The sequence below is a fragment of the Hippichthys cyanospilos genome, chromosome 11, assembly GCF_059441005.1.
Source record: "Hippichthys cyanospilos isolate Australia breed blue-spotted pipefish chromosome 11, RoL_Hcya_1.0, whole genome shotgun sequence".
In the NCBI taxonomy this organism is placed as follows: Eukaryota; Metazoa; Chordata; class Actinopteri; order Syngnathiformes; family Syngnathidae; genus Hippichthys; species Hippichthys cyanospilos.
Genome location: NC_142379.1, coordinates 15,005,833 through 15,019,177, shown reverse-complemented (window position 1 = coordinate 15,019,177; position 13,345 = coordinate 15,005,833). Strand labels below are relative to the sequence as shown.

Here is a 13,345-nt window from a genome sequence, read left to right as displayed (position 1 = left end):
TGATGGAGGAGCTTATTTAAGGTGAGACAGAATTGCCTCTTATCTCCAGCCAGCTCAATGAAATTGCATTCTTCTCTCACTCAATAAGCACGCAACAGATTGTGTTCTATCCCAGCAAAATTAGTTGCGATTGCCAAGTTTCTTCATGCAAAATTATACGAGAAGATTACATCTTTTCTTCTGCTGGAATTAGCTTGCTCCATTGGCTGTCTCTCAGGACCCCCCTGGTTATCACCATAACAAATTACAATAAACAGCGGTGATCTTTAATGGCATGCCAGTGTGTGGAGTAGGGGCTATCAGGCTGGGGCAGTAGACACTCGGGTTGGTCTTTCTTAGTCCCCTGTGGTCAAATGGCCTCCTACAAGTTTCGGGCCAACATTCCTCCATCTAAGTAACTACAAAGTTCTGTTCTGGCTGGAGATTACTCATTTTATTAACGAGGTGGAGGTATTTCTTATGAACAACACATTTTCTTGATTTTTGGTTTCTTAGCAACTGTACTGTAGATGCTTAAGTGGTTAGATAGGTTGACAGCAATTTATTATTTTTTTTTTTACAATAGTTGGTAGGAAAACACAAATCTAGGTTTAGGACGGCTTTTCATTTTGATGGAGAGATTCTCCTGCTGCGGTATTTTGCCAAAAAGATCTCTCAGAGGATCATTAACACAATATTTACCTCTTTGTTTTCTTCTTGAAAAATGTTTCCTCTTTTTATACAGGCAAATTATTTAGCAGGGTAACTCGTGGGGTTTGAAGCATTAGAAAACGATACGAAACTTTTACAAAGACCTGGAAAATTTGGGGATATTTCTGAAGAAAGGATCCAATACTATTACAGCCTACTTGCATTGGAACCAAGGACAGCACTGAACAGCCAGATCCTGGGTTTGAGTGTCGCAGCACACAACTAAATAATGCTTGTAAACTAAGTCTCAAAAACTCTTACCTATAAGGTTGCTCCCCTGTGTGAGTCCTAAGGTGGCGCGTCAAGTTGGCAGAACGTGGGAAGATTTTTCCGCAATACCTAGTCACAATATGTACATATCAGCAGTGTTTCGAGAAAACAAAGCAAAACACCATATAACACCATTTATGTACTTCCCGTTCAAAATGCACGAAATTTAATGAAACAAGGAGAATTCTTATAACAACAGAAAATGTTAAGTAAAGATCCACTGCTACCTAGATTTAAACCACAGCATTGTATATGTTTTTAATGAGTCTTTAATGATAAATTCACGTGCTTAAGAGGTCTGTGCCAGGTGAAAAGAAGTAGCAGAGTGTTTTCATGACATAAAACCAAATCTTGGAAAACAAGTGCTGATAATAAGCGCTGCAGTTACCTGCAAGTATAGCGCTCTTTGCCCTTGCGTAGCAGCGTCTCTGGAAGTGTTGAGGGTGGAGCTCTGAAGTCAAACATGGAGGGGACAGAGCGCATCAGATCACCCGGCTCTGGCTTCAAGGAGCCAAACGTTTCCAGCTTCTCCGCCATGTTTTCAATGGCTGACATCTGAAGGGAGGCAACAGGAAGATAAAAATGGAGAATTTCCATGAAAGGCCATGCGCTGAAATTTCATGCAAATTAATACTTTTTTTGAGAGGGGGCAGGCTTGATCATGCACCAAACCTCAAGATTTTTTAAAAATTTTAATCGGACACAAACAAAAGTGTTGACTTACGCGCTTGTATCTTGAAAATAATTTGATGTTATTCAGATGTGAATGTTAATTTGAAAATTCCCACAATGCTATATTCAATACCAGAGGTCCCGTATAAAGGTGTCCTACAACGTATAGTTATTTTCTTAGAGACTTTATGAGCACTATAGCGTAAAGAATCTGATGATTTTTTTGTGTTTTATAATTCATTGCTGGGTTTACATTGCACTTTTGAATGAGAAGCGTGAGCTTTTCATTTAACTGTTGCCAATTTGGTTCTTGGAGGTGCTATTTATGCGTCCTCCTGTGTTTACAAGGTATGCACAGTTTAAAGCATGTATTCAAACGTAACTACTACAGAAAAGTATCTTTATACCCGTTGTTTGCACCGTTTTTTCTTCTTTTTTGCATGTCGCGCAATGATACTTCCGGGCAATTATTGTCATGTGATCTACCAATGCTGCTTTGTGATTGACCACTATGCTGACAATCTCAACTATAAACGGACCAAAGGGTCTAGAATTATGTGCCTGAAAAGTCCTAAGCAACATGGGTTGCTTTTTTTCAGTGTCCACAAAAAGTTGATCAAAATGTTGCAATTAAAAATACAGCCCAAAAAAGTTTTGTAAAAGTATTGTAATGTATAAGCCAGAATTTCACAGCCTGCATCGGCAAGACTGACATGATCTGAGAAAGTTTTTCGTGGTTTCACAGAACTCTCTCTTTCCCTCACTCTCTCTCTCAGACAGACATCACAAAATCAGACAGACAAAGACACAAGGAAAGAATTAACGACTGCAGCCAATCTGCTAATGAAGTTGAACGGTTGCTTTCATCAGATATCCTCGGAAGAATTATACGTTCTTGTCTGCCCTGTATGTGGATATATGGACAAGAAACTATTTGCTGCGAGGTGGTCATAGTTGATTAATTACCACCCCTGTGTGTGAAAATATGTATATGTGAGGGAGAAAAAAAATATTTGTAATGCATGTGAGTGAGCATAGTGTGTGCGCGCTTACAGGCATGCATGTTGTACGCCAGTGTGATTGTACGTGCCAAGTGTGTATCTGTGTTGTCAAATCCATGTCTGTGTGTGTTTGTGTTTGTGTGTGTGGAGTGATTCATGTCCACTGCTGGGCAGTAAACCATTTTGTGCACAATGCGGGCAGACAGCACATTCGTCAATATGAAAGATGTTGACATTGCTGATCAAGGGCCAGACATGGGTAATAATGATATCGCTGTGCTGAAAGGGGCGGAGTGGGGGAGGAGCAGGGATGCAAGGGGAGTGAAGGGGGAGACAGAGGGGTGGTGGTCCCAGTAGAGAACTGGGCTTGACAGCCCATCCCATGCGTGCGCGCACACACAAACTCACACACACCGACTGACTTTTTTTCTTCTTTTCTGGAGGTGAGGGTCACAAAATTTGCATTATTTTGTGCATATTGAATTTTCACCTTGTTCTTATTTCATCAAGGCAACAAATCAGGAGTGATTCAGGTCCTCTAAGGGAGCACTGCGTTGACGCTGACATTCCATCTCCTGTTTTCAGCCACTGTCACACTAAGGCTGCACGCCAAGATGAGGTAAATGGCGACCAGAGAGGGGAAGAGGTTGTGAGAGGAAGCGACATGAAGGGCAAGATGACAGCTGGGGTGGAAATAAAGTGAAGGAGTGATAAAAGTAAAACAGAAAGAAAGACGGAAAGAGAGACTAGCGCTTGAGAGAAACAAACTATCTATTCTGAGTGACCGTTGAGTTTAAAGTTCTTGACACAGTTGGCATTCTCACTAAAGGTGGATGTGGATTGTCAAGTATGTTTGATTTAATTAAGACCATGATGTGATGATAATGAACATTTTAAACTTTATAGGCATGCAGGTCTAATAAGTCGATTCATAGTAGGTCTCCATTTATTTCTTTATTTTTGGGTCGAACTACAGTAGACTTGCAATATCAAAGCCTTGTTCTCTGAGGACTATGCAAAGTTAAAAACCATTAACCACAGATTATGCTTCAAAGATTGATGTGTATGTTTTATGGATTAGGTTGATTAAGTCTATTTGACTATGTCAAAGTGCCTTGTGTGTAAAAAGTTTAAGCTTCTTAATGTCAAGACGAGACCAGACTGGGATCTGAGGTAATTTTCCCAGGGCCATACACTCTACTCTTTTGTATAATCGGCCCCTTTTCACACACATTTGAACACACACAGACGCACACTTCATGAAAACCCCTTTTCATTCTCCCCAGCATTTGTGAACTTGCTTGTTGCTGTAGTGTCGCAGTGGGACCAGCGGTTGATTGGCTATCTTCAGAAGTCAGTGATGCTGCGAGGGCCTAATTAGCGAGATGCATTCTCAATTGTTGATCTTTATCAGCAACCAGATGTTTGGCGAGAGGAATGAGTTCGACCCTCCACCCCAACCCCTCCCCCTACTCCACGGGAGTGTCCCAAAGAGACTGTTACCCTTGGACACGTATAAAGGAGCCCCGACTAAACAACTACCTTCACCACACCACCCCCCCCCCCCCCCCCGCCCCCCCTTTCATGCTCATTTGCAATAGATGCACTTTCCTATCTGAACAAGCAAACAGAGCGTATGTTCAAAAGTAGATGGTTAGGGTGTAGCACTGCTGGAAATTCCCACTTCAGCCCTTAATTTGAATGAGACCGGGACTTAATCACGATCCAAAAACATAAACAAATTAAAACACTTAAAATGGGGGAAAACCAAAACAATTGAACTGCTGCATCAGCCACGCAAATGCTAGAAGTAGGGTGCATTCATAGTCAAAGACACATCATCTAAAATGAGCACTGTACTTCAAAATTCAAACACACAATTTGAAATTATTTCTCAGAAGTCATATAAAAATGTCTAAGGGGTCAAAACATCATATAAGATTCCAACAATTATCAGAGGACTTCAGCTCCATTATAAGTGCCTCCCGTTTTTGACCTCCTTCACCCAACATGGACTAAACATGCAATCTGCCCCTTGACCTCTTATGCAAATTGACCACAAAGTCCATTGTTAAGTATTAATCTTTAGCGTGGCTGCTCACAAAGTGATTCAAAATGTTGTTTTTAATGAATTGGTAACTTAAGTCTGAGCTTGACAAAGAAAAGAAACAATTAAACAGCAGAGTTGAAATTATTATTATTATTATCATCATTCTTCTTCTTCTTCTTTATTATTATTATTATTATTATTATTATTATTATTATTATTATTATTATCAACATATCGACATGTTTACCTCTCTGGTGAATAAAGGTTTTACAATGACAACAGTTTGGGCCTCAAATTGATCAATTCTGTCCTAATATTTTCAATAAGAAACATTTCTTCTACATTGGATTGAGACCAAGGGTGTGGAACATATTGTGTTTTCTTTCATTATAATGCTAAAATCCAGAGGCCTCAAGGTGGTGTTACTTATTAGCAACTCTTAAAGAATTAAGTTTACTAACAAGAAAAAACAATGTTCGAGTTTACAACAAACACATTCTTACACTGTCCATGTATCAAATGGGATTGCAAAAAGTCAACTTACCCAAGTGCTCTGATCTGGTAAACGAAACTGAAGGAAGAAAAGAAATACATGTCAAGAAAGTAGCAGCAATGGCTTTACCAATAAAACATCTGTACATGGGTAAATCAAAGAGGGATTTGATGCATTAAACGTTAAATGAGTGAAAGGAGTTGCCTATCTACAAATAGGTTAGTGGAATTATTGGCGCCTCTCATCATTGCTAACATTTCCCTGTGCTCAATAAAAACATTATAATAGCAGCAGCCAGTACGGAATATGAGCCAATATCGCTTTGCAGTGAAATACTCTGCCAGGAATTAAAAAGCTGAATCACAAAAACGCTTAAAAAATCTATAGTGTTTCAGCTTTTTTTTTTTTTTTTCTAACTTTGCTTTGATATATGACCGAGCAATGAGTCAGGTGACTGAAGGCAAACCTACTCAAAAGTATAGAGAAGGGCCCCTTGCCTGGTCTGACTTGGACCTACACTAGTCTGGCGTTTCTGGGAATGATTTGTGTGTCCAGACATCATAAAGTCATAAAGATGGCCTAAGCAGTCTGTTAGTGTTTCTACTGATAGGACACCTCATTAAGACATGTGGGACGACCATGTGGTCGTTGCAGGCTGGGCCTTTGCAACAGTCTGGACAGAGGACATAAATCAGGCAAATGAAACAGCCTGTAAAAACCAGACCTGAAATGGCCAGAAAAGAAAGAACAGAATCATACGCCTGAGAAAGTGCTGTTTTCACTTTCCGAGGCCGTTCTCACCCGCAAGAGAGACTGACTAAATGAATGCTGTTAAAAACACACACACACCTGCGCACACATCGGAAAGTCTTTCACAGAAATCTAGAGCAGTAATCAAGGCTTTAAGCACATATTCCATTACTACATATATATTCCTGATCACACTGTTGCTAGCACAGTCAGAACATACCTGAGGATGGAAGAGCAAGCCTGGAGCTGGCCGCATGTACTTGTCTTTCAGTGTCTCAAAGGGATCAGTCATTCTCCTCTTCTCAACCCTGCTAATAGTAGATTTCTATCAGCTCTTAACACACAAATATGGAATTCACTAATTGGAGTCTGCTGCCGTTCATTTGTCAGCTGTGGCAGTGTTTTATGACATCACATTTATTGAGTGAAAATGTATGAAACCAGAGCAAGCTTTGGCTTTTATTTTATACTATTTCTCCCAATGAAGTGTAGAACATCAATTTCGGTGTCTCCAAATTTCCATATCGAAGTCACATTTCATTTCAGTTCAGTTTGCGACAGTAAAACGTGATCTGCCATGCCACGGGATAATGGAAGAATAGTAATGTCACACGGTGCAAAGTCGTGAGCTGGTGTTAAAAGGGGGCTATTAGTATGAGTGGATTCCTATCAGTGTTGTTGAGTGTTTATTTAGTATAGTACAAAGCAAAAGTTTGGAAACAGTTTTATTCTGTGCTTTTTTTATTATTTCAAAATTAATACTTGTCATTAGCATGATGACATTATGAAGAAATATTGATGGAAATATTTGGTCTTAGCATATCTCAGTTTTCTTAGTCAGCTTGATTGAACGGCTTTCTCTCATTTTCTCTTCAATCACGGCTGGGTAGAGCAGCTAAAATATGTCCTAAAGTATAAGTAGTGTTTGGTGATGTCACTCAATTTGGTGAAAAAAAAGAGTACTGCCCCAAGTAATAACAAAATAAGAAGGTATTAAGTACTTGGATCAATTTCGACATGAGTCACAAATAAACATGTTGAAGTCCGGTTTATGTTTCAGTTGTGACATTGGAAACAAAACAATAAAATACTGTAAACATCCTAAACTTATTTAGGGAATTCCACAAAACCTGGAATAAACTCTTGGTTTTCTTAGTGGACCCGTCAAGAACTTGGACTTGTCGGTCAAAGACTTGAGATTTGAATTGGACTTACAGTCTTGTGCCTAATACTTTCACACATGCACTGTTTGAAGAGTTCAATGCCTCTTAAATGTCTTGCCCTCTTAAGTGCTTGAGAGCAAGTGCTTCCTAAGTTTAGGTTTACCTTTTTCAAATTTGTTCAATTGATAATGTAATGGTTCTTGGTAGGGACATGGCTCATGACAAAATCACTGGGAATAACAATACCTGTAGATAGGATCCATAAAGAAAGGCGTAGGCCTGGCATGCTGTAGCGAGGAGTCAGACTTTGGTGTTTCCATGACTACCTTCTCGTCTTGATAAGTCTCATTCATTTTTTTCTCTTCTTCTCTTGTACTGCATCCACGTCCCCTGGTCCCTAGGCTGAGGTCCAACGGCTGATCCTGACTAGTAAAGGGGGAAGCTTCTAGTTTGGAAGGCTCGAATAGGGGGGATTTCTCCTCTTTTCGTTTGGTAGTGAGGTCAAACGGAGACTCTGATGATGATTTGCTCTGAGCCTTTTTGCAATCATCTGCTTGCAACTGTGGCTCACCCTTCAGCATATGAGATCTGACATCTCTGTCTTGAACAGGGTAGACTGGGGGAGAGAAAGTAGTGAAGAAGGGTAAAGGGAACATGGAGGGATAGGGAAGGGACCCAACTTTTTTGTCCTGAAGACCAGCTAGGCCCGTGGATCCAAAATATTTCTCAGCAATGGAGGCAATGGCCTTAATAGAGTCATTCACAGCCCCTGTAACAGCCGTGTGCTCGTCCAGTGAGGAAGGGATAAGGGAAGGTCCAGCAAAGATTTTATCGGCACCGCCGCTTGCCAGGCTCAGACTTTGGCAGCTCTCGTCACTGGCCTTCCTTTTGAGGCTTTTGCCATTTTCCCGCATAGACACTCTATCTCTCTCGCTGTCTATATCACTTTCCAGCTCAGAGCTTGACATACTCTCCAGATCACTTCCACTGGGTGTGCTGACATCATCCAGATCACTGCTTTCAGATTGGTCACTTTGCTTGTGGCGCTGCTTGGTGGCGGACAACGAGCTATGAGTGTGTAGGTCTGTCGATGCGATCTGACTTTCAGGACCACTGCTATCCTTCCTAAGCGCCTTAAGGAGCTCTCTGGACTCCTGAGCTCCAGGGCTGGGAGGCAGCCGTGGATTCCTACATAGCTCTGCACCAGGCCCAGCAACGGCAGTGTGAGCTGGTTGCCTAACAGGGGAAGAAGTAGCGGGAATGAGTGGTGGACGGTGGTAGATTCCAGAAGGGAAAAGACCAGGGAAGCTGAATGGGAAGGCTGGCGCGGCAGGGAAAGTAAGCCCTCCGTGATGGCGGCTAGCTCCAAAGTAATCGGCCAATCCAGCACTGCTGTGGCCCATTGCCAAAGAAGATTTGTCCAAAGCAGGGGCGCCGGGGAGCGGCAAACTTTGAGCAAACAATCCTCCGGTCGTGAAATGGTTCTTTCCTTCACAGAAACGTCGGTGCTTGTTCAGGGAGGAGGTAGTGCTGAACATCTGCCCACAGTCCTTGCACTTGATCTGCGTTCTGCAGTCGGCATGCATGCGTTTGTGACGGCACAGGTTTGAGAACTGGGTGTAAGACTTATGGCATACCTCACCTGCAAGGGCACAGAAAGGTAAACAAAGAGGGTTTCAAAATGCGGCACGGAGATACATTACAATAACAACACACAATCACATCCACTTAAATGTGACACAGAGGAAACGCAGTGTCAACTGCTTGTCTTCCCATCTAGATTATGACAATGGTTTCCCATCCAAATGAGGAGGCAAGGTGTGTCCAGATCCTGGTATTGTAAAAGGATGTCAGTATGAGTCACTTGTTGCCACTCATCAGCTGCACATCAAACCGAGTTCCCAGGAATCCCTCGCCTTATTGTGTCCCAGGGATTCCATAAACAATTACATACACAAATACCCACACACACATACAACAACACTAAGTCACACAGAAGGACACATGAAGGAATGTAAGCGTACTGACCCGCACAAACACACACAAAACACACACACACACACACACATTCTTAGGCGTATGAAGTACAATGGCTCTATTTTAAGTTTGTGAAGGAAGCAGAGTTGAATGAATCCTATCCTGCAGTCTGGTTCCCAGGACAGGTCCCACGTCCTATGCTGCCCCCCACCCCTGTTGCCCACCCTGAGTCTCTCCCATCACCCCTTTAGCTCCCTCACCTTATCCCCAAGCTGTCATCCTGTGCTGATTAATCTTCCCACAGTGACATTTGTGACACTATCCGACGCAGCACCTTTTTTCAAAATCTTTTTTTGTTCAAAGTGTGCCAATACTATTGACTATATTGTTTACTAACATTCATATCAGTGATAGAGAAACAAAGGATATAGTTTTTCAAGTGGATTATTTTACTGCAAAAAATAATTGAAGTGGACTACTTCAGACAAAATGTTAGAAAATAAGACATCCTGCAAATCAAGCAATATATTGGGATGAGAATGCAGTTAGGTTTGATGTGCACAACATTTATTTGACAAGCTATACTGTATACAGTATATAAAAGAATGCCTTACAATTCAAATTCTCTTTTGGAAAGGGGCACCTTTAGAGGAAAACTGGCATTTCATTGGCTTGTAAAAATCGGTTTATCTTTGGCTACCCTGGTGCTCAATAATCAGCCCTAATTGTCTACTTTAAGAGAATTCTGTGAAATATTTTTTCAGATCGTGATCCTAAAAAAATAATTAAAAAATCACACACGAAAAAATAGGTATGCTAATCAATTCGATTCAGGTCCTAGGCTTTTCACACAGCAGTAATAGTAAATCTCTGCTGTTCACAAATTCCCATTTGCGCAATCACCTGCTCACCAATTTCTTCAAACCTGCTGTCTTCAAACCTCAAAGTCAGCAGTGTATGTGGATGCTTTTTGTGAAAAATAGTGTATGTGGCGCGTGCAGAGGGGATGGTGGGGGAAGTGAAGGGTCTGCAGTTGAGAGCAAATCGTCCAAGCCTGGGAATAGCGCACTTATGTTAGCATGCTGGATTAAAAAGGAGAATCAAATCTGATGTGTGGATTGCTTTTCACATGCTGTTATGCGGTGGGTCAAGGAAATGGAAGAGGCAAAGGGTGAAGGTCATAATGCTTTAGGGAAAGGAGAGTGTGAAAGGTCAAAATGGGTCTTTCTACAGAATGCAAAAGGAGAAAAGTGTGTAATGTGTGCTATGTCAGCATAGGTCACTTGTGTCAGACCAAGTAAAAGTGGCCCCAATTGCATGCCAGTTAAATAATCATCAGCATATTTGCGTGCCTGTGAATGCTGACTTCGTACCTGTCTACTTCTAATCTTAATATCTCCATCGCTATTGAATTTGGCACATTACATTTTGAAGCTGGAGAACAGACTAAAAGATGATCAAACAAAAATACCCGAGAACAACTTTTCTAGTGACACAAGCATGTTATTTTTACTTATATTATAATGTACTGAGGAGACTTACATAGGTAGGGTCTTAGTGACTTACACATGAAGGGCTTGACACTGCTGTGGATGTGCTTATGCTGCTTTAGGCCCGAAGACGTTGCAAACGTCTTGCCACAGTCAGAGCAGGCGTGGGCCCGTGCCCCGACGTGCTGCGAGCGGATGTGCCTCTGCAGGTTACTGGGGTCTGTGAACACCTGCTGGGGGAAGGAACCATACGAAAACACAGGGGGTGTTACGACGCAAAAAAAAAAAATAGTAAACCCCTGATACAAAGTGAATAGAGCATAGCCATTACGCTTTTCCCCCCAAAAGTCATCACTTTACCTTTGAGCAATTTTCACATTCATGATGCTTGCCGCTGTCATGTGACATCTGATGTCGGATAAGGTTTGATTTCCAATTGAAGGCCTTGGGACATTGGTCGCATTTGTATTCTCTCTCCTCAGAATGGGAAAGAGTGTGAGCTTCCAGACTGCAGGAAACGCAAATAAATACGAAACAATGAGAAAGAGAAGTAAAAATATTCTGATTCTTTTAAAAACAGTTTGTGCATGCTCTGTAACCAAAATCACCAAGGGTATAATTTAATGGGAAACTAAATTTATTGAGCCTTTTTCAGTCGTAAAATTTTAATTCTTTGTCTATAATGACTTTGATAACTAAATTATGTTTCATGTACAATATTTCTTTACACACATGCTATCCGCTGAAAATGACTTCACATGTGCTAAAGGCTCAGTTAACCACCAATTACGGCTTCGCTTACATGTTCAAACCCAGAAAACAGATGAACTGTGTTTGGTCATTACCTGAGCAATTAGCAAATGTGATGTCTTTTTAGTTAGCATCAAGTGGAAAAAAAATGTTTTTATAGATATTCATTGTACATGAAAAATAAGGAGTTATCAAATTGACTACATAGTAAATTTATAGGTTTATAATTGCTGTGGCGAAATGTAATTTGATGCTATGATCTACCAGTACAATTACTAATAAAAAAAATTGTCCAAAACTTTGAAACAGTATTTGGACTCAAAGTTCATATTTTGTTTGTTTTTTTTTAAGTAGAAAAATCAGTAATAAATGGAAATGCCTACCATGTTCAAATCAATAGCTTAACATGTATTATCCTGGACTTCTCCACAGACATGGAGATCAATGGAGATTCAATAATTCATATAAAACAACATCTACAGTAAAACACCAGAAACACAGTGAATAAAGTCGGCACCTTTGAATATCTGGAAAGACCTGTTCACACTCTTTACACTCATGATAGTCATGGGACATGTGAAGGGGTCGTAGGTCTTGAGGTTCCAGAGCATTGATGTCACTGTCCTCTCCTAGACACACAACACAAGTTAAGTCAGACATATTGTGCATACGGTATACGCTAGAAGGAAATTGGGGTACCTAAAAGATGTGAACAAAGAACCAACCTGCATCAAGGAAGGAGGAGGGGGGCAATCCACACTGCTGCATCTGGTGGTCCAACAGTTGGCTGCGGGACTCAAAGTGCTGGTCGCAGTCTTCACAGCGGTACTGCCTCTCCTCTGCAAAGTGGGGTGGTGAGAAAGTGCAGATGTTTGAAGTGAAGCTTTTGTGTAAGTTATACACAGTATACAGTATTCGATATATTTGTACGTGTGAGACAGACCATGAATATCCGGAGCCATGGATGTATCACATGAATACTCTTCTGCCTTCATGAAAAGTAGAAGCTCTTCACCGGGGAAAATATCTCGTGTGGCTTTGTAGAAGATCTGAAACGCACAACAAAATAAAGAGTGATCTTTAAAAAGTGCTGTGCCATCATTGTCTGATGTATTAAACTTTGGAACACCTTTTGTACAATGGTCTCGCTTGAACTATTCAGAAATTTAGAGCTACAGTACATACAGTACATACCGTGTATATTTATGTAGACATAACAATTGTATATATGTTTTTTAATGTGAGTTGTGACTTGTTTTTTCTTTGTGATATGTAAGAGAAGTACTGGTTTGAAAAAAATATGAAATATTCATGAATCCATTCACCAATTTTCTATGGCCTGTTATTCACACAAGGGTCAGCCGATCGCAGTAGATTTAAACATTGAAAGGATGATGTAACTGAGTTTTAGAAAGCTTAATTACTGTGCATGCTGTACTGACAAGCCCAAAATCTTAACAACTGGGTAATTGAGTAGTGTTCCTTTAAAGGGAGTATGTGTAATTTTTTTAAATTGCCTGTGGGAGCTTTTTTTGGGGCATTACGGTTCATGCAGCAATAAACACTCCTCCATAGCTATAACAGACATGGCGACCTCTGGAGGAATGCCACCGCCATGTAATATCATTTAATGATAACTAGACCTATGGTTATATTTAAAACATACTGTTGATTTGAGAACACATTTATTTACAAGTTTTTGAAATTTATAATCATTTTCATTTTTGATGGATAACAGTCTAATTCTTACACATTCTCACTTTAAAAGTGGACTTGACCCAATGAGTGGCATCAGATCACTGCATCATCTTTCGCATTTGCATGGTTGACTGTTTGTGCCATTCAAATATTACTGTCTCTAAACGCATCGGCGACTGTGACTCACCTGCTTTAGGTAACCGTCTTTATGTGCGTTCATAATAGACAAAGTAAAAAAAAAAAAAAAAAACAATTGCCAAAGCGACGTCTTGTAACTCAACCAACTTGTAAGTTGCGGCACTCCTAAATGGAGATATCATTGTTTTGGAAAAAACATTTGT

General features: G+C 40.6%; 1 protein-coding gene across 1 annotated transcript in view; it reads right to left on the bottom strand.

Moving 5' to 3' along the window:
* mecom (MDS1 and EVI1 complex locus) overlaps positions 1 to 13,345 on the bottom strand; it is a gene marked incomplete at its 5' end in the record, with an annotated part of 28,175 nt that overhangs the window by 6,519 nt on the left and 8,311 nt on the right. Inside the window, 10 exons of the mRNA XM_088427842.1 lie at positions 952 to 1,029; positions 1,349 to 1,515; positions 5,228 to 5,254; positions 6,147 to 6,234; positions 7,336 to 8,731; positions 10,633 to 10,789; positions 10,917 to 11,064; positions 11,824 to 11,935; positions 12,032 to 12,145; positions 12,250 to 12,355. Of these exons, the coding sequence (XP_088283968.1) occupies positions 952 to 1,029; positions 1,349 to 1,515; positions 5,228 to 5,254; positions 6,147 to 6,234; positions 7,336 to 8,731; positions 10,633 to 10,789; positions 10,917 to 11,064; positions 11,824 to 11,935; positions 12,032 to 12,145; positions 12,250 to 12,355 (2,393 nt within the window). The remainder of the gene's footprint in view (positions 1 to 951; positions 1,030 to 1,348; positions 1,516 to 5,227; positions 5,255 to 6,146; positions 6,235 to 7,335; positions 8,732 to 10,632; positions 10,790 to 10,916; positions 11,065 to 11,823; positions 11,936 to 12,031; positions 12,146 to 12,249; positions 12,356 to 13,345) is intronic.